Source organism: Paroedura picta, chromosome 4 (assembly GCF_049243985.1).
Source record: "Paroedura picta isolate Pp20150507F chromosome 4, Ppicta_v3.0, whole genome shotgun sequence".
In the NCBI taxonomy this organism is placed as follows: domain Eukaryota; kingdom Metazoa; phylum Chordata; class Lepidosauria; order Squamata; family Gekkonidae; genus Paroedura; species Paroedura picta.
In genome coordinates, this window is record NC_135372.1 from 42,248,676 (window position 1) to 42,268,240 (window position 19,565).

At 42.5% G+C, this 19,565-nt stretch overlaps 1 protein-coding gene across 1 annotated transcript in view; it reads right to left on the minus strand.

The window, feature by feature from the left end:
- Window positions 1-19,565, minus strand: part of NIBAN1 (niban apoptosis regulator 1) — a 75,922-nt gene that overhangs the window by 15,220 nt on the left and 41,137 nt on the right. Inside the window, exons 2-8 of the mRNA XM_077332650.1 lie at window positions 18,546-18,676; window positions 17,173-17,304; window positions 16,552-16,666; window positions 14,715-14,882; window positions 4,429-4,544; window positions 1,290-1,394; window positions 627-789 (exon numbers count right to left, since the gene is read on the minus strand). Of these exons, the coding sequence (XP_077188765.1) occupies window positions 627-789; window positions 1,290-1,394; window positions 4,429-4,544; window positions 14,715-14,882; window positions 16,552-16,666; window positions 17,173-17,304; window positions 18,546-18,676 (930 nt within the window). The remainder of the gene's footprint in view (window positions 1-626; window positions 790-1,289; window positions 1,395-4,428; window positions 4,545-14,714; window positions 14,883-16,551; window positions 16,667-17,172; window positions 17,305-18,545; window positions 18,677-19,565) is intronic.

Genomic DNA, 19,565 nt, shown 5'->3' on the forward strand with positions numbered 1-19,565 from the left:
GGGTCCCACCCCCCAGGTTGAGAACCACTGGCTTAGAAGGATTCACACTAATGAGCCATAACATCACAATGTCTTTGTTCAAACTGATTTTTTAATGAGAAAAGAGTGGTTTTGATAACTGCAACATTTTTTATTTGCATGTACTGATGTTCCTATAAGAACAGCCTAACAAATGTAATTATTGAAAGCTTTCTGGAGAAATGGAAATAGCAAAACTAATGTAGCATAACTTGTTAATTCAGTATGGAATTTTGTTATGCAAGATAATTATCTTGATTTTTTTCATTGGAAGTGAAAAGAAGCTAAAAACCAAAACAGAATTTGTTATGTTTCTCACATACATTTGTTATATATGTTACTTCTACAGAACATATTATGGTAGGACAGGCCAAGACAATGGTTGTAGTACTGCTCAACTCCCATTGATTTTTATTGGATTTAAATTAGCCTACAGAACTGTTGCCATCTTGTATCCTTATTTATCTAATCTCCTATTTGGTGTCGCTATTTTTTTAAGGTATTTCAGGTAGTACAGGAGGCTGGAACAGGAGACAGGACAGTTCCTTTTCAATTAGCACAGCTCTGCTCACCCTAAATAGGATCCACCCCTCATATATTAAATGTACCTTTTATTTTCCCAGCTAAAAAATTCTTGGAGTTTACAATCTGGTCCACATCTGAGCGAATCGTTCCTTCAAGCCCCTTGGTAGCCTCTCTGCATTCCTCTTTCAGGATACGTAATCCTTCTGCAACTTCCTCCTGGACCAGCCGGTAGGTGTCTTCTACGATCTATAATGATACAAAACAGGGATTCAACCCATGACTAACTGAATATGCAAGCATGCTTTTTTGACAAACAAAATTACTGCCACTGTAGATGACTTTGGTAGAACCTAGCAGTTTGATTGATGGCAGGAGTATATACCAAATCACCACACTTTTTTCCCTCTGTCCCATTTGACTGAGTTGGGGCTGAAAGGGACAGTTTTGAATACAGACACAGAAGGGGAGTCTTGAATTTTGCAATTTGCTGACAAGAAACAGTCCTGGGGATATGTCTGGGTATGCCTGCACCTTTAAGGAACTGCTCCTGTTTCAATACTGGTATTGCTTGTCAGTCTGCATGCCTGCTTATTTCCCACTGCTCAGTGTACAGCTGTAAAGAGCTTATTATTACAAACAAATAAAACACACACCCCATCATAAACCTTTACTGTTCTCAGTCTATAAAAATCTGCCCTACATCTTCCTATGAAACGGGGGAAGGGGGCACACAAAATAGTACTTACCCCAAACCACGCCCTCTTTCTGTCATTCCTCTTCCCTTTCATTTTTGGAAGCAGCATGCTTTGGATGCTAGGTAAGAGCTCCTCCATCACAAGGTTGCTGAGAATCTACAAGGGGACAAAGTAATTTTCCTCTCAGGTCCAGAAAGGTACACCTGAACACTGTTTTATTTGACCAAACAAAACATTCCTATGTGATGCATGATCAGTAATGAGCATTTCCATCACACCCATCATCGGCTGACATAGCAACAATCAGTTTATTCTGTATTAGCTTGTATCCTATGAAGTGCTATCTAAATTCTACCCATATTACTCTCACCAATTGTTTAAGCTTTAGAAAAGGATTCCTGAGGTGGCAGAACCCAGGTGAATCCTTAGCTTCTGTGAAAAGCAGGAAAGGGATGAAATTGCCCATTCCGCTCTTGTTTTTAAGTGGAACTGAGAAATGCAGGGGAAATCCTAATTCCATTGGGGACCTGTAGGACACAAGCCTTTTATTTTATTTCAGAGATTTTCCCAGCTCTCAAGGCAGCAAAACAATAAAACACCAATTAACAAAGCCAGTTGTGACATGAAGTCAGCAGCAAAGCACTACTAAGAACAGAAATGAAAATATTATCAAGTTTATCAGATAATGAACATGCATGTGTACATCAGCAATATGTCACTGATAAATAGTTCAAGTTAACCTGATGCTACAGGCATTTGCAACCTGAAGGTTGCATTCAGATCTTAAAGCATCTGAAAAAACTTCCAGTATGGCAGTAATGGCTGTGACAAAACTCTGCACAAAGTGTATTTCCACCCCAAATCTAAATTTCCAGTATGACAGATCAGAGTTGTAACATGTGCCACATTACTGCATTTCTTGTGGAAAGGGATGGGAAGTACATGAGAGAACTAGCAAAGCTCTGTGTGGAGCAGGTAATCTTTAACTGACCCGGCCAGCAAACAAGCATGGATTTTGCAGCTTCTAAAGAAGCTGTTTTTTTATACACTACTTTTCACTACCCAAAGGAGTTCCAAAGTAGCTTACAAACACAATTCCTTTCCTCTCCCAACAACAGACACCCTGTGAGGTAGGTGGAGCTGAGAGAGCTTGAACTCCTTTGTTAGAAGAACTCTATCGGGATTGTGACTAGCCCAAGGTCACCCAGCAGGCTGCATGTGAAGGAGTGGGGAATCAAATCCAGTTCTCCAGATTCAAATCCGCCATTCTTTAACTACTGCACTGCATTCCACATACTATTGTGTACAGTGGATAAGTGTTCTTGAAAAGCAACTTGCTGCCTTCTATAGATCTTCCTGTGTCATATACAGCCATTGGGAGGTGTTGAGTTCAAGGAATAATGGCAAGGCCCAACAAACATCCCTAGGACCCTTAGTGAACTGTAAGCATCCATATAATTTCTAAGAATCTGCTACAAAGCACAGATATACAGGGGTTCCTCAGCAGTCCATGGAGAACTCACCCATACTGGGGAGAGGGAGCAATGGAAGCAGCCATTTCCATAGCTTGTGGCTGAGTTCTGCAGAGCGGGAAAGCTGCGAACCCCCTCTGGAGCTCCCTGGTCCCCTGGTTGGGAATCACTGACTTAAACCATGGCAAACTACTCTGGAGCACTGCTTAAAAATTATACTGCATACATATGATAAGAACCTGCTTCAGTTACATTGCTACGCAAATAATGAGATTAATCTATGGTCCATTATTATAGCTATTATAGAGGAATAAAGGCTATGGAACCTGCCAGTCAGCTAATGAGACATCGTAGGATGGCCAGGTCAATGGGAAAATCTGCAAAAGTTTCATATTATACTTTTATTAGTATCAAAACACATTTTAAAAATGGGCTTTGAAAGGAGCGGCAGACAGGAGGGCGTGAGAGGGTGACTGCGGCTTCCTTTGGCCACTTAGTGGGCTAAAGGGAGTAGAAAGCTCCCTCCCCGGCGGCGGGGCTGCCGCAGGAGGCTCCCTTTGGCCCGGCAAGCACTCTCACCGCCTCTCTCCTCGTGGGCGACAATGGAGGCCACAGCCACAAGGCTTCTAGCAGGCTAGGAGGGAGGGCCAATCAGGGTGGACCTGGACAGACTGGGCCCTGGACAGTGTCCTCCCAAGAGACTGTTTCCCCAATATATAAGGGAGTGAAATAGTGTTAAGGATCCTTAATCCCAAGATGTGTCATATCACTTTTGGGATGTTGGATTCTACAAGGCACCTCGTACCATCCCTGGATCCAAAACACAGTTTGGTTATGGGATCAGAAGATTGGCATCCAAAGCCCTACAAGAAAACATTCTGGCTACATCAGTGATCTGATGGCGAAATACCAAAAAAGAAACTACCACTGATGAAATCACTTTGGCATTCTGATATTTCTTGCATTAGAAACAGCAAAAGTTAGCACTTACATAGTGCCTTTCAAGATTTCAAGAATGCTACCCATAATGTTATCTCAGTGGCCCTTATAAAAACACGCTGGATCCTGTTCCATTGTGCATCTGCTCCATTGTGAAGATGCTTTCCTCTGATGAAGTCTTCCACTCATGCAGGATGTATATCGGAAGAAGGTTTCTTCCATTAAAGGTCCTCCACTTGGAAAATCCATGAGATCAACCCTTTTCTAAAGTAGGCCAAAGGCCACCCTTTAGAGGAAATAATGTAAGGGATGAGAACTAAACCCAAAGTAGCATCAACACATATGGCTCTCATGATGTGTCTGAATGTACAGGTCAGCTCTTGCAAGGAACAGTGTTCTTTTTTTTAAAGCAACCTTTAATTCTTTTACCAATCCATATATCAGTTGAGCTAAACAGAAAGTTAAACACCATACATTTATAATAAGAACTTAAAGCCCTCTATTAGAAAATGTTATAAATAATTTTGATTATCCATGAATCATACTAACATGCAAAATTAGTGAAGCAACATATTTTTAATGGCTGGGAAAAAGAGTGAAAGGAGGGGATAATAATAATTGTTAATGCTGGTTAGCAATTGTACAGCATTTACAAGTGTTCATAGGGCTTCGCACGCAATATACTTTTGCAATTTCTCCCAGCCCTTCCCCATCATTACTCTTTGATGTCCACCAGAACTATGCAGGTTACAACATAAAAACTGAATCAAGGACAGTACCTGAATTTCATTGCCAGTTACCATCTCCCAAGTCCCGTAATGGCCTTTCTCCTGACGGAAAAACTGGATGGCTTCTAAAAATGCTTGCGCTTCAAATAAGGTTTCCTTGAAAAAATCTGTAAGAAACAATGACCAGTTGGCTCAGATGAATGGATGCTGCTATTCCTCTGAGAACAGCATTTAATTTGATTCCATTTGAGATTTCTAACTCAATGATTAGACAGTGTGATCATTCTTTCATGATTGCGAATGCAATGGACCAGAGATCCAGAATCAATAAAAGGCAGGGGAGAACAGAGAAAACTCCATCATTGGTAACGATTGGAGAATCAGACAGTAATATACCAGCTAAACAGTATAACATTGTTCCAGGGTAGGTACCACGCGATATGTGTTTAATGCAGCAATCAACATGCAAGACTATTAATGCAATCTACTTTTCTGGAAGCATAAGAAATTGCAAAATTAGTTTTGGCCACCAGGAGGCCAGTCGGTGGAAGCTTCCCATCTGTGCTTGGGTTTGGCCAGATGAAGATACTGATGCTGTAATTACTGCACTGGTGGGGCTATGAGTCACCTGGTTTCAAGTTTAACAGCTGCACTCATCCCTGACCAGAAAGGGACACAACGCGCAGCTACACCATTGCCATTCAGACAGAATGAAGAGGTAACCACAAGTCAGTGGGTGTAGGGCTGCTCTCACATCAGTATGTTTTTGAAACTAAGGATTTGTTTCTCCCTCCTTATGCTTATGTTTCTTATGTCCGACTCAGTGACAGGAGAAGGAAGCAGTATCGAATTTTGGATAATGAATGTCACAAAGGAGTCAGTGCTCAAACTTGTACCTCTAAAAAAACAAGGCTTCTAGATGTCCACATCCACCCTCTTACACTACTAATATACTTCCCCTCTGCTCCACCCACTCAAGCCTTTCTTATCAACCATGACAGCTAAGTGGAACCTCCATGTTGAGGGCCAAGTCTAAACATCAAGTGATAGGTTTAAACGCAGGGGTATGTTGCTGCCCTAGGTAGTGGTACTGTTTCTAAAGTTACCGAGAATAATCTAGCTGGCCACTGCTAGAAACAAACTGCTAGGCAAGGTGGAACAAGTAAGTTGCTCTTGACCAAAAACTTTATACATGTAAAAGGTAAGAGGGTCTGAAGCTCTGACATATGATGCTACATTCATTTTATAGTAGACAATTCTGCGAGGCAGACACAATTGGGACAATTCCAGAAATACAAGACGAGATACCAGTGGAGTTGAGCCCCGAATATCAACTCTCTAAATTAATTTCCAACTGTCCCCACATGTTCACTTTCCAAACCCAGAAGTCCCAAGTAATTCCAAAATCCCTGTAAATTCACTCTATTGCAAGTATTATCTATCCCCCCAAATTAATTTTCCCTTCAGCTTCGCTCCTCCAAAGCTACCTTCACCCAAGTCAACGAGGCAGCCTTCCAGGCTCTCACACCACCAGACCTCCCACTAATATCATCTCTACTCTCCTGCTTTGAGACACAGGTGAGAATAACCACATTTGTATGATGCTGTTTATTTTTGTGGACTTCACAACCCCATAATACAGTAACGTTTCCATTAAAAGACTATACAAGGTGGAAAGTGATTAATGAGTTTTGTATGGTAAAGCAGCAGGTCAAATTCACGGACAGCTACAGCAGTCACAGATGTGAAGGGGGCTCTTGATGTACTTCTTAACATTATTTCAATGGAAGAAGAAGAAAAAGAACAAGAACAGAAAGTAGAGGTGAGGCTGAGAGAGCCCTGCTCGATCAGAAGAGCTTTATCAGTGCTGTGGCGAGCCCCAGGTTACCCACGTGGAAGAACAAGGAATCAAACTTGGCTTGCCAGATTAGAAGTCCACACTTCTAACCACTCCACCAATTTGGAAGGGTACAATCACGTGCATTGTCCCTGTTCCAAATTCTGGGCATTTATTTGATAGTCAGAACAGAACTTATGTATGAATGACTGTACCTATACCACAGGTAAAGCGTGTTGAACCATCCTGACCTTGCCATGTTAAGAAGAATTTCATAGTTTTCTAAGCCCACTGATTCAATGGACTTAGAAGGGTGTAACTTTGTTTAGAACGGCACTGTTATCCTGGTCTTTTATAGTTATAACAGTGGCCAGTCATGTACCCCTTGGAAATTTGTTAGCTGAATGTGAATGCTGGGTTCATAAGATGGAATTATCAGTGTGTGTAAGTCTACCAAAACCCTGAAGGCTTTGAAATGTCTCACCTACTATCAAAGTTACTTTGCACCTGAAGATTCTATGCATTTAAGTTTTAGGTTCAGGATCTCATCAAGAGATCAGATTCTTCCGAAATGGTTGATTATGTGATGCCTATGAATAATAGTTTTTATAGAGGATATAATTTATTTGAATTTTATTCACTGTTTATTGGACAGCAAAGCAGATTTTTAAACTGTTTATTTTTTATTTTAAAGTGAACAAAATGGAAGTAAAACAAATACAAAGTTCTAAAATACAAATCACGAAACTACCATAAAAACATCAGTCATACAAGCTTGAAATTCATTTCTTATTCTAGATTGAAAGGGATTCCATGTTTCATATTTATCAGATGTCTGGCCAAATTGCAGACAAGTTAGTTTACTAAATTAATTTGGCAAATTTCTCTAACCAATCCACCTCCTTCGGGGTTATGTTCTTCGACTGAGATGTGGTTCATTAGTCGTTTTTCAGGTCATACTTCAAAAATATGAGGAATGCTCAGATCATTTGTCTACCCAAAGGCTATTTTCCCTCCCAAAAGGCCAAAGTCGAAACAGCCTGAACTGTTTGGACTGAAATGTTTAGAGGCACATAGCAACCCGACACAAAATATCTAGCACAGAAACAGTTCTCAGTCTGTCAGATCGTGTCTCTTTGAGTAATTAAAATGAATAAAGGCATTGAGAATACCCATTACTACATTGCTGAAGATTTCTGAGATACTGGAAAAAAACAGTCAATACAACACTGCAAGAAGCATTGGCTTATGTAACTTGCTCTTCACCAACCAAAAGCCTTTCCTATCAACATGGAATGTGAATACTCATTTTAGTCTAATTTTGTTTTCCATCACTTCTGCAGCTGGGAAAGATCTATGTTTATTGAACTGAGAAGTTCCTAAGAGGCATTCTACAATTTTTTCTTTAGCTGAATCCAATAACTACTTGCTACCTAAGTTCATGAGGTAACTTAGTTTGTTCTGAAGCACATCACGGTTACATATTGATTCATGCCACTGTGACTCACTTTTTGGTAGAACAGAATTAGTTTGACATATAGCTAGCAATAGAAAAGAAAACTGTTACGTAGGGTATCTTCTGAAACCACAGTGTGTTGCTTATTGAACTACAAAGTCCATCCGTACAATACAATACTAAGCAGAGACTTTTCGAAGCCCGCAGACTTGAATTTTGCTTAGAAATGCACTGTAAATGACACAGTGAATGTTTCTCCTAATGAAATATCACTGTATCTAATTCCCAAGATGGTCCCACTGAGAGGATCACAAAATCCAAATGTGACCAGCCAGTGATACAAGAGAGCTTACAGTGATACAAAGGAACCTATGCTATGGCATGCAAAATCTGCTGAAGATCCCCAGCACTAGGGAAGTAAAGCGGGCCTCAACAAGAGCCAGGGCTTTCCCTGAGGAGATCAGGGCCTGTGGGACCTATGACAGTTCTACAGGGACTGTGAGATGGAGTTGCTCCACTGGACCTATGGTTGAGGCCCAAAAATCCAACAGCGAACTGGCCTCCCTAGCATTTATTATACATCTGTAATGCTGAAACTAATTTAAATATCTGATTTAGCACGTTCTCCCCACTCCCCCCCCAACCGTTAAGGAAGAAGGACCACTCTGGAGCAGTATAGTATAAGCAATAAGTAACGGGAATTTTAACTTTTTATTATGTTTAGTCTCCTGTATTTTATTATGGAATATTTTAATTGCTTTGAATCTGTAATATTTTACTATGATGTAAATTGCTCTCAGCTCTGTGCAATAAATAAAATAAATAAAATGTTAAAGGTTTTTAAAAAAATTAATTTGATGCAGCAGATGTTTCTCCAAACCTGTGGCAAGGCTTTTTTTAGAAAAGAGAAAAAAGAAGAGGGATTACTAAAACAGAATTGAAAAAGTGATGTGTACCCCTGTGCAGACATTACAACTGAACAAAAATTTAAAAGCCATCTGAGGTCTTTCCAGACTACATCACAATCACGGTCGGTATTATAAACTCCACACGACATCTCAGGGTACAGACCTTTTTAAAAAATAAAAGGCTCAGGGGGATAGGCCAAGGAGGGGAGACAATGCAACTGAAAAGATGGGGGAGAGAAACTATAGGATGAGAAGGTTGGGGGAAAGATTCCCCTTCTTGTAATGTTCTAATAGATATACTTTGCCTGATGATCCTACTTTCACATTCTGTTTTATTTAACTTGTATATTGACTGATACTATGTTCACATTAATAATAATAATAATAATAATAAACACATTACCTGCCACTCCCAAGAGGCTCGTGGAGGGTTACAGAAGTCCAGTTAAAACCCCATTAAACCCCATTAAAATGGACAATCATCAACACAATAACAGCGTAGCAACAACAACATGGCGGAACCCCCAATCCCTCCCCCATCATACTTCAAGAGGGAGGAGGGAGGAGAGACAAAAATCTCAGGTGGCATTTAACATCAGGGGGACCCCGACTGATTTTCCTTCACTGCCCCAGCCTCAACCACAGACCTGGTAGAAGAGCTTTGTTTTACAGGCCCTGTGGTATGCTGGAAGGTCCTGCAGGGCCCGAAGCTCACTCCCCTAGGTTGGGGCCAGGGCCTTCTCGGTTGAGACTAGGTGTGCTTCTTTGGGGCTGGAAGATGGTCACAGTACTAATTGCGGCCACAAGCTGGCAGGCCCAGGAGTGGCGGTCTAGAAATGGAATCTTTAACCCCTCCTAGCGGAGCGGAAGAAATAAAACAGTAAGGGCCCCGAGGGCAGGCCTTGTCCGGGATGAGGAAGGGTGCCGATAGGCCCTTTCCCCTGGACTGACAAGCGGAGGGCCCAAGTGGAAGGCGCAAAGCCCGATTTGCAGAAAAGCTCCCCCCGATCTGCAGAAAAGCTCCCCAGGCCCTGGGGAAGCTGATCCGCGGCTCCGCGATGGGGGGGGAGGCAAAAGATGGGGGGGAGGCAAAACGCTCCCCAGGCCCCTAGCGCCCGCTGAATTTTTGTTTCAGCCGGCTTTACTACTAGTAATAAATAAAAACCGATGGTTGATTTGTGAGTAAGCATTTGTTCTATGTAGATTGGGAAACTGAGGTCTGATACCAGTGTTTGGTTGTAAAATATCCCTTTGCAAAGACAGTCCAGCTCCTCTGGATTTGTCCATGCATACACATGAATCTGCACCTGATTCGGTTACTCAGCGCTTGATGACTCACAACCCAATATATGAACTGACTCCCTTTTGTCATCTCAGGAACATATTTGAGAGACAGAATGAATCAACTAAAAGAAAACTGACTCCATGGCAAAGCATGGCATTTGGGGCAATGTTAAAATTCTTCCTGCATTGCTTGATCTACAGCAATTTGGTTACACATGCAAGTCACCCCTTCAGGCATCTGCTGAATTGCTCACATGCAGAGTAGCGCATGACAGATATTTTTTGTGAGAATAAGCATGGGAAGGCCATGCAGGTGAAGGGGCATTTGACCTCAATCTTAAATTTACTGATCTGCACCTGGTGACCTGTGCTGACAATCGATATGCCCCTTCATAATTATTTCTGTAGACACCCTTGAACATGGAAATACTCCATGCAAGAGAGAATACCTATATCAGGCTTTATTAAGCAGGGTTTTGTGAAACCTGGGGATTTCTTGATGGCCCGGGAAGGGTTTCCTGAATGGGTGAGAGTTAATATTTTATATATCGAGTGATATGGCTAAATATAGTCATGCCAAATACCTGGGAGTTTGATTTCAGTGGCACCTTTAATACCAACAAAGGTTTGCTTTGGGTATGAGCTTCGGTGTGCATCTACACTTCTTCAGATACATGCCATGAAAGCTTATGAGAATATAATTTTGTTGATATTAGAAAGAGAAGAGTTAGTTTTTATACCCTGGATTTCACTGCCTGAAGGAGACTCAAAGTGGCATACAATCACCTTCCCTTCTTATCCCCCCCTCAGACACCCTGTGAAGTATGTGAGGTTGAGGGAGCTCTAACAGGACTGCTTGGTCAGAACACCACTATCAGGGCTATGACAAGCCCTAGGTCACCCAACTGGCTGCATATGGAAGAGCAGAGCATCAAACTCAGCTCACCGGATTAGAAGCCGCTGCTCTTAACCACTACATCATGCTGCCACTTAAAGGTGCCACTGGACTTTGTTCTGTAGCTTCAGACCAACTTAGTTACCCGCTTGAATCCAGATGAGCCTGGTTCAACTACACTCCAGGTTTCCCAAGGGAGTTACCATGTCAAACAAAATGATCCGATACGGCATACATGACAGGGAATTGCCTAACCCTACTTATAATATACTAGCTTGAAAGCCCGTTCAGTTTTAAGCCACACGCTTCATAGAAGTTGACCACACTTTACTTATTGACAATCTTGTACCCGGAAACATTAAATGTTTAAATAGAAAACAATACTAGTTGAGGATATAGTTGTTGGACTATGCTAAAAAAAATTCCAACTTTTTAAAAAACTGCAGAAAAACCTGCATTGACCTAAACTAAGTCTCTAATTTACTGAAACGGCAGCTTTGTTATTCAACATCTGATTTTAGTTTGAAAGCCCAGAAAGCTCTGAGTAAGAGCTGATCTTTGGCGAGTTGGACTATAAATGCGGCGCTTCAGTGACTACTCTTTATTGTAATAAGAGCTGAATTGGTGAAGAATACAAAGCGGCTTCCTTCAACAGATCATGTGGTTGACGATCTGCTAACCGCCAACAGAAACTAGATGAGGTCACTTCCAAACAGGATACAGGACTGCAATCATGTGCAGTATTTATAGCAACCCCAAACTTGCAAGCTTCAAGTACAAACTTGAACATCTACAAAAGCTGGGGCTCAGATCCTAGCTGCACCCACTCGACTACAAGGAGAATATCAACAGGGTCACTCCAGCTGCAGCCATCTTGTAGTTTCCTCTGGAAGCTGGCGAAAAGGGGGTCATTTTTTGCTCCAGAGAAAAGCATAAAAGTACAGGAGTCCCACAAGTTGAGCTCCAACACTGTATGAGAGTTCCCTCCAAAGGTTCTCTCCCTTTCCTTGCATTTTGGTTGTTATGGGTTATGTTTTGGTTTTCTCTCTTGTTCTTTGTCTTAACTTTTTTGGTGGTGGGGGAATTGTGGCAGAACCTTGGGGGGGGGGGAGTGAGCAGTACATCTTGCCCACATCCCCCAGTTTGGGGACTCCCTTACGGGATCTTGGGGTGGAGTCAATTCAGTGGCATGCCCAGTTCAGGAACTATCGGCAGGACTCTCATCATGGGAGGTGGCAGGGAACCACCCAGTGCCAGCACCCACATGGATCCCAGGGATTGCTGCTCCACAGTTTCATTCCCAGCAGGTAGGCAGGCAGGTGGGTGTAACTGGGCAGCAGTCAGGTTGCCCAATTGTGAATCCACCGCCCTGCTGTGTCAATGCTCCTGCTATGCAGTCAATAAGTACATATACAGGTTGTCTGTCTCCTTCATTCATTGCCTATACCCTTTCTATGCCCCTGGGCTCTCAGCTGACACCACGGCCATGTGAAACGTGACCAGCATGGTTAAGAATGGTGGCTTCTAATCTGGTGAGCCATGTTTGATTGCCCACTCTTCTACATGCAGCCAGCTGGGTGACCTTGGGCTCGTCACAGCCTTGATAGTGCTGTCCTGACCAAGCAGTCCCATCAGAAGCTCTCTCAGCCTCACCTCTCTCACAGGGTGTCTGTGGTGGGGAGACAAGGGGAAGGCAACTGTAAGTTGCTTTTGAGACTCCTTTGGGCAGTGAAACCCGGTGTCTAAAAACCAACTCTTCTATCTATCAAGAGAAGTTTTCAGGTATCAGCATCGCCTACCATTTCAGACTCGCATCAGCCACAGATTCTAAGAAATTGGTCTTGTAAAGGTCGCAACAAGATGAGGTTTCTTGCAATGTCATACATGTTGATTCTGTGGGTTTCCATTCCGAACTAGTATCTTAGGATTGGAACATTGTTATTGTTTTATTAGGATAATAGCCTGGTGTTTGTTTATGTATTATTTAAAAGACTGATTGATTGGGAAGCTAGTGAAAGCTACTAAGGGTTTTCCCTTCATAATGCCACATATACCCACACCTTTATTCTCCATTAGTTTTGCATCTATTGTTAAGTTCTTTCTTTCCCCAAAAAGAGGACAGCTTAACTACATACATCCCATTTTGTTCAACAACTGTCCTACCCCACAGCTCTCTCCTATTCACTCTTCAATTAAACATTCAAAAACAACATGTGGGAAATCAGTTCACAAAATAAAATGTGATTAAAAAAAAAAGAATAAACAAGGATAAAGAATGGGACATAAATCCAGAGGCATTAGAGATGGAAAAGACTTAGATAATCATACTTTGTACTTGGCTCTGGACTCTGGAGCAATGGGCAGGAATTCAGCTATGAATGCAGCCTGCCAAGAGCAATGTGAATTGCTGCAAATAGAAGTCAAGCAAAGTGAAGCCACACGGCAAGTTTTGAGTCACCAAAGACCTACAGTGTACCAGGAAAAGGTGATCCATACAATTACTGGTCTAGCGTAGGCCAAAAAAGGATTGAATTTCGCACAGATGACTATACAAGATGAATAATGGATTATAAAACCATCAGAAAGACTGACTTTCCCTTAAGAATGCACCAGAGGAAACTGAGTTCACCTGGCCATTTTTCAGAGTATATTTACTGCAGTTTATAGATTCAAGATTCTCTGAGGTATCCAGCACACGTATGTTCCTCCCCAAACAGTGTTTTCTCCATATGAAGATTTAATGTATCTTATGGTGAGCCACAATTTATAAGAATTGGGGGAATTTGCCTTGCTCACAAAGAAGCATATTTGGGTTCTCTTTGAGCAGAGCAAGTTATCCCAAATTATGGGTTGAGGCTATCAGAAAACATTCCAGTGAGGCCTAAGCCACAGGCCCTGTGGTCACTAGGCTAGATTTGGGCCTTGTGGTGGCTACTGATGCCTTGAATTGGCTCATGATTATCTCTGGCAAGACTAGAGGAATGAGCCACAGCTGAAGTAAATATCTGTCAAATGTTCCAAAACTTTCCCCATATCCCAGTTTTGCCATTTAAATTTTGCAAATAGTATTCAAATGTTGGATTTCAAGCGTGAAACAAGAAAAACAGTATCTTGGAGGGAGAGGAAGGGAAGGCAATTGTGAGACAGTTTGAGACCCCTTAAGATAGAGTAAAGTGTGATAAAAAAAACCCTATTCTTCTTAACTAAGACAAAGGTAGGTTTGGAAGGAAAACTTGGTTTAGTGTGATAGGCAGAAAACCAGCTGGTTAGGCGTGGAACTGCCACGGCTTTAAAAGGTGGCCAAACTGTGGCTCTCCAGATGTCCAACATGCTGACAGGGGCTCATGTAGTCTATGGACATCTGGAGAACCATTGTTTGGCCACCCTTGCCCCAGAGGCTTGGGAGAAGGAAGGAAGATCTTCAGACTGCACTGGAAAGGACTATGCGGGGAGGGGTCTCAGCTGAGCCTGTAGCTAAAGGACCCTTGCAAGGATCCAGCCTCGGGGAGCAAACTGGGACAGTCTGGCAACACCAGAAGTTATTTAAGGCCTAAGAGGGGTCAAAGTTTTATCCGCTTCTCTTGATGGTAGGCAGCTATCTTAACTATCCCGAATCCACAGCACTTGTGAAAACTGAAAGCCAGTGTAGTTTTGCACTGATGCCCCCACTTTGAGAAATTTTCATGACACACGAAGAGTGCTGCAGGACTAAATTCCTTATCTTGGCTGATTAATTTCAGTGATCCATTGTAAGCGCCTACCTCTTAAAGAAGCAGAATGGACGTCTTCAAGGGGAAGACCTGCGTTTCCATTTTAGCATGGAACACCCATACAACTTACAGAAAATGTGAGTTGGCCACTAAGAATGGCAGAGTTGTGGTCAAGCATGCAAACGTTGTCTGCTTCCCAAATCCAGATATAATAGCAAGACTACAAGTGCAGCCCACTAGTACTTACCATGGTTTAAGTGTCTGATGCAGTCATTCAATATTGTGCTGAACTGCTTTTGAGCCTCACGATCCGGAAAGCAGAAATAAGTATGTCTGAGGAAAGGCTGCCACAGATAGACAGGAAACTCTTTTGGAAGGGTGACAAATGCCTGGGAATTCTCCTTTTCACTGGAAGCTTAAAAAAAGAATCAAGTTATTTGAAAAACGTGAAAGGTTCTGGAGTTCCACGCAGCTGAACCATTATTTATGCACTGATAAACTAAATTTTATTACTTATATATATACATCATATATATAAGTCTAAGTAATTCTTCTTTCAGCTTTCCACTTAAGTGTATTACTCTGATTTAAGATCTGTTTTTAAAAATGAAACAATAAGCATCAACTTGGCCAAGACAATCAAATGAGTCCCAGAGTATTCCATAACTGGAAGTGGCCACAGGTGAGACACACTCCCTTGTTTCTTCTTCCCAAAGATGCTCACGATATGCAGAACTGGGCAAACAGGATTTAGGGGGGGGGGTGAGACTCAGCAATGTGGGGTAAGTTCAAAAAGGAATGTTGGAAAAGGTCGCACCAGACAGCCTGGTTTAAACCAGAGCCCAGCAGACCCCAAGATAATCCTGCAAGGAGTTCGCTCTTCACAAGATCAGCTGTTGGGTGGGTTCTCTTGGGCTGCCCAGTTGGAACCCTGCAGCCCAGCAGACACCAGTCTGATTCTGACAACAATCCAATCTGCCCTAGCAGCTGTTTGGCAGGGTCTCCTGGACTGCTGGGTCCAAATCGGCTGCCCAACAGATCTTCAGATCCTGAGGGTCTGAGCAGGGAGGGAGGGCATGTTCCCCCCTTCAGATCCTGCTGACAGCTTCTCCTCTTGAGCGCTTCACTGTGCCCAGCAGCATAAACTTCAGGGCAGCTGGGTCTGAGTGGGGAGGGTAACATGTCTTCGGGCCCCACTCAGATCCTGGGACACCAAAGCATTTACATGGATCGTGGGCCTTTAAATGCCTTGAACTCAGATCTCATTCCAAGCTATACTTTGGAGTGAACTCTGATGCCAAGGCATTTAAAGGGAACTTTGTCCCTTTGAATGCCCCAAAACAAAAAATATTCGTCTTCCTCGAATATTTCCCGAATCCCAATAGTATACCAGGGATTCAGAATTATCAGCAAGTACTGATATTTATGGGGACTGATATACCTGAACCCAAAAAGACTGACATTTTTTTTGCCTAGCTAGCAGTTCCAGGATTCCTTTCTGACCACTTAGATATATCAGCTGTCCTAACAATATGAGAAATAGATTGAATACTTCAATGATTGCTATTGTATCTATCAGTCCTGATCCTCCAAAATAGATCATCTGTACATCAGGGGAAGTAGAGGATCACACTTGATATATGATATAGGTACATTAGTCTTATTTCTCCTCCATTTTGACTCCTCCTATAAAACACCCTCGGTTATCACATCAGACCAACAATATTGCAGCCCCAGAAGTCACCCTGGAGGCCAAAAGAGATATCACCTCTGGGGGGGAAAGGCTGCAAGGAAATTTAAAAAAGCAGGGACCCATTTTTCACAGATGCACTGTAAGAGGATGTAAATCCTTTCTTTTTCCTGTGGATTTTTCATGCCACCTCTGTCAAGTCAAAGATGTATTTTCCTAAACACATCAGATAATACAAAATGTACAGCACTTCTCAAAAATGGTTAAGATGGTTAAGAGAATTATCCGAAGCTGTTGCCTCCAGAACCAATTCATTCCTATGGCCTAGCAATGTTCAAACACAAGAAAAAACACTGAAGGCATAACATTCCCCCTGGGTTTTGCTGTGTCTTACCATTGGGGTCTGGAAAATGCTTATCAGATAGAGAGTTATACTCTTCCTCTGTTGTCAGTACTTTGCCCCCGACAGGGAGAATGCAGCTTTTAGCACTAAGGCCCTTCTGGAAAGCCTGGGATGGAAGGAGAAAAATGAAATGGTAGAAAAATAGCTTCGTCTAAGTACAGGAAATATCTCCAGTTCAGTCTACAAAGTAGTGATTGTCTGTTGTACATTCAGAATCAATCTCAGATATGGCACAAAAACTTTGGAACTTTCTCCGAAGGGAGAGTCACCTGTCTCCCTCAACTGGCTTCTTCTGCTAGCAGGTGAAGACTTTGTTGTTTCATTTGGCATATCCCCAATAACTATTGGTGGCCTTCCTCCCTGGCTCTGGTGTTTACGTTTTTATTGAATTAATTTATATTGTTGTTTTTCATTGTTTTAACATGTTAATTGTTTTTCATTGCTGTCTTGGGGACTCTGATCAGGTGGGAAGTTGGCACAAAATATTTTAAAGAAATATATATAATAAATAAAATGCCATTGCCACTGCTGCTGAAGAAGGCACTAGTCTCCAATGTAGAATAAGACAGACGCATACGCCTAAACGTCAGACGTAGTTAACTAGAGATTTACCTCTTTATTCTCAAAACTCTCCACAGCATAATTGTTCTTAATCACGATGTATCTGTCTTTCCATTTCTTCAAGTCTTCAACAAAATATAACACTTCTCCTTCATAAAAGACCACAGTGGATTCTGCCGGAGGCTGTGGAAACCAGTTAGGAAAAGAATGCGTGAAAATAGAACGGACTTATTGGGAGCTTTCCCGGGGTTTAATTTGTAAAAAGAGAGGCACAGAGCCTCAAAACATGCCCAGAAGATGTCCTGTGAAATGGAAGGCATGGCCTTGAAGGGTGGCTGTTCAGAATCTGGCACCTCTCGCCCAATCAATGAGAAACATGCTGAAGGCCGGCTGTCTATGGGTTCTCATGCCTGATGCTACACAAAGCTTGCTTTTAATGGCACTTCCCATAATTTGATCACCCGTGAATGTTTTACTCAAGTGTCTTTTGGAGTGAGAACATTTAAGAATCTAACAAATAAGCCAAATGCCTTCTTCACAAGCTCAATGTACCCCTCATCTTTGTTATTAAGGCCAGAGAAGACTGATAGAGAGGATGCATCATTAGAATTCCCCACAAGTTTGGTTGCTTACAAAAATTAAATCAGCTGAGGAGGAGCAAAGCCAATGAGGGCAAAAGCAATGGGTGAAGAGTAAGACTAACCTCTCTTTACCCCCATGCCATTTATCTGGTTTAAGCCTAGTTTTACATTTTTCTGACAGGACAAATACCTGACGATACATTACAGATTTAATCAAGTTTCAAAGCTTGTTATTATCATTACAATCCACACCATACAAAATTCTAAGGACACTAGTTGTCTGAGAAGCTTGGTATCCCACAAGAAAATAATTTTCGGCACTCTCACAAAAGTACATGTTTCCAGAGGCCATTGGGGGACATTGGGACCATTAAATTTCTTTCGAGCAGGTTTAAAATGTATTGTATAGATACAGCTGTTCTGACCTGGTTGGTCCAAGATAGCCTGATCTCATCAGATATTGGAAATTAAGCCCTGGTTAGTGCCTGGATGGGAGAACACCAGGAAGGGCAGGGCAAAGCACCTCTGTTTGTCTCTTGCCTTAAAGCCCCTTGAAGTTATACACTGGCTGTGACTTGGTGGTGCTTCCTACCCCTATGGGTGGAGCCACTGGGCTGGATTCTAAGGTGTTGCTCTGCAAATCAGCCACTGGCACTGAAGGGAACAGCAATTTCCCCTGATACCCTCTTTCCTAATGTTGACCCCCTTACTTTGCCCCGGCCCGTTCTTAAGAGAGACACATGCAAAGCAGAATTCCACCAGGCTCAGTGGGCTACAGCAGTGGGAGGCAAGGAAGTCCCATTCCCAGGTGGTACTCAAGAGTCATGCTACAATATCATTTACCTTCGTTTTTAAGAACTGGGACTGCAGGTCTCTGTTTTGTTCCAGCTCATTCTGGATGTGCTTACAAAAGGACACGGCATACTGGCGTCTGTAATGCGGACTGAAGTTCTTGATCACGGCTTCTGTCTTTCCTGAAATGGCAATTGTAAAAGTGTGTCGTTACATTTTGTTTTTATTTCTTTCAGGCTTCACAGCTACGAAGTTTTCAAAACTGTTTTTTATTAACTAGTTCTGCAAGAGAACTGAATAGCTGCACACATCTCATGATGCTGGGAGGTAACTGTCTAGTATTCTGCAGACAGGGCAAATCAGGTCTCCTCAAGGGGTACCAGACCCGCAGCTGTGTGAAGGGTTACACCCACTTGGACCATGATCTGGTCCAGTTGATGGAGCACTGGCTGTTAGTCTGGCACAGCTTCTTCACTTGGCTATCGGCGAGGAACTTGGGCATGATTCTGGATGCCTCTCTGTCTATGGAGACCCAGGTTACAGGAGTAGCCCACGTGGCGTTTTTCCATCTGCGCCCGGTGAGGCTAATGGGTTTTATGTGGGGACACTAATACTAATACTAATACTAATACTAATACTAATACTAATACTAATACTAATACTATCTTGGCACAAGCTCACTGCCTCCATGGCCCCTGCTAGTTGAAAGCAGATTCTGGTGGGCTTGTGGACAGGCTCCTGGGCCAGCTTCTGGTTGCCTCAGGTTCTGCAATCCATGTGACTCAGGTTCTGAGGCAACAGAGGGAAGGTCTGCTGGAGGTGCTCCAACTGTGGCAATTTATCTAGCTCTTCCTCTGAGAATTCTGAGTCGGATTCCAGAGTCAACTCAGTAGGGTCATAGCGGTAATGAAGTTCCTACTTGACCCCTGCTACAACAACAGTATTTCCAGGACCCATGGAGAAAGAATAGCCTTTATTCTCTCTGACATTGTAGCACTGCTCTGTGCCCTTTTGTGAAAAGCATAAGATAGGATCTCTTATCTCCTAAATAAATCTCCCATTACACCATTT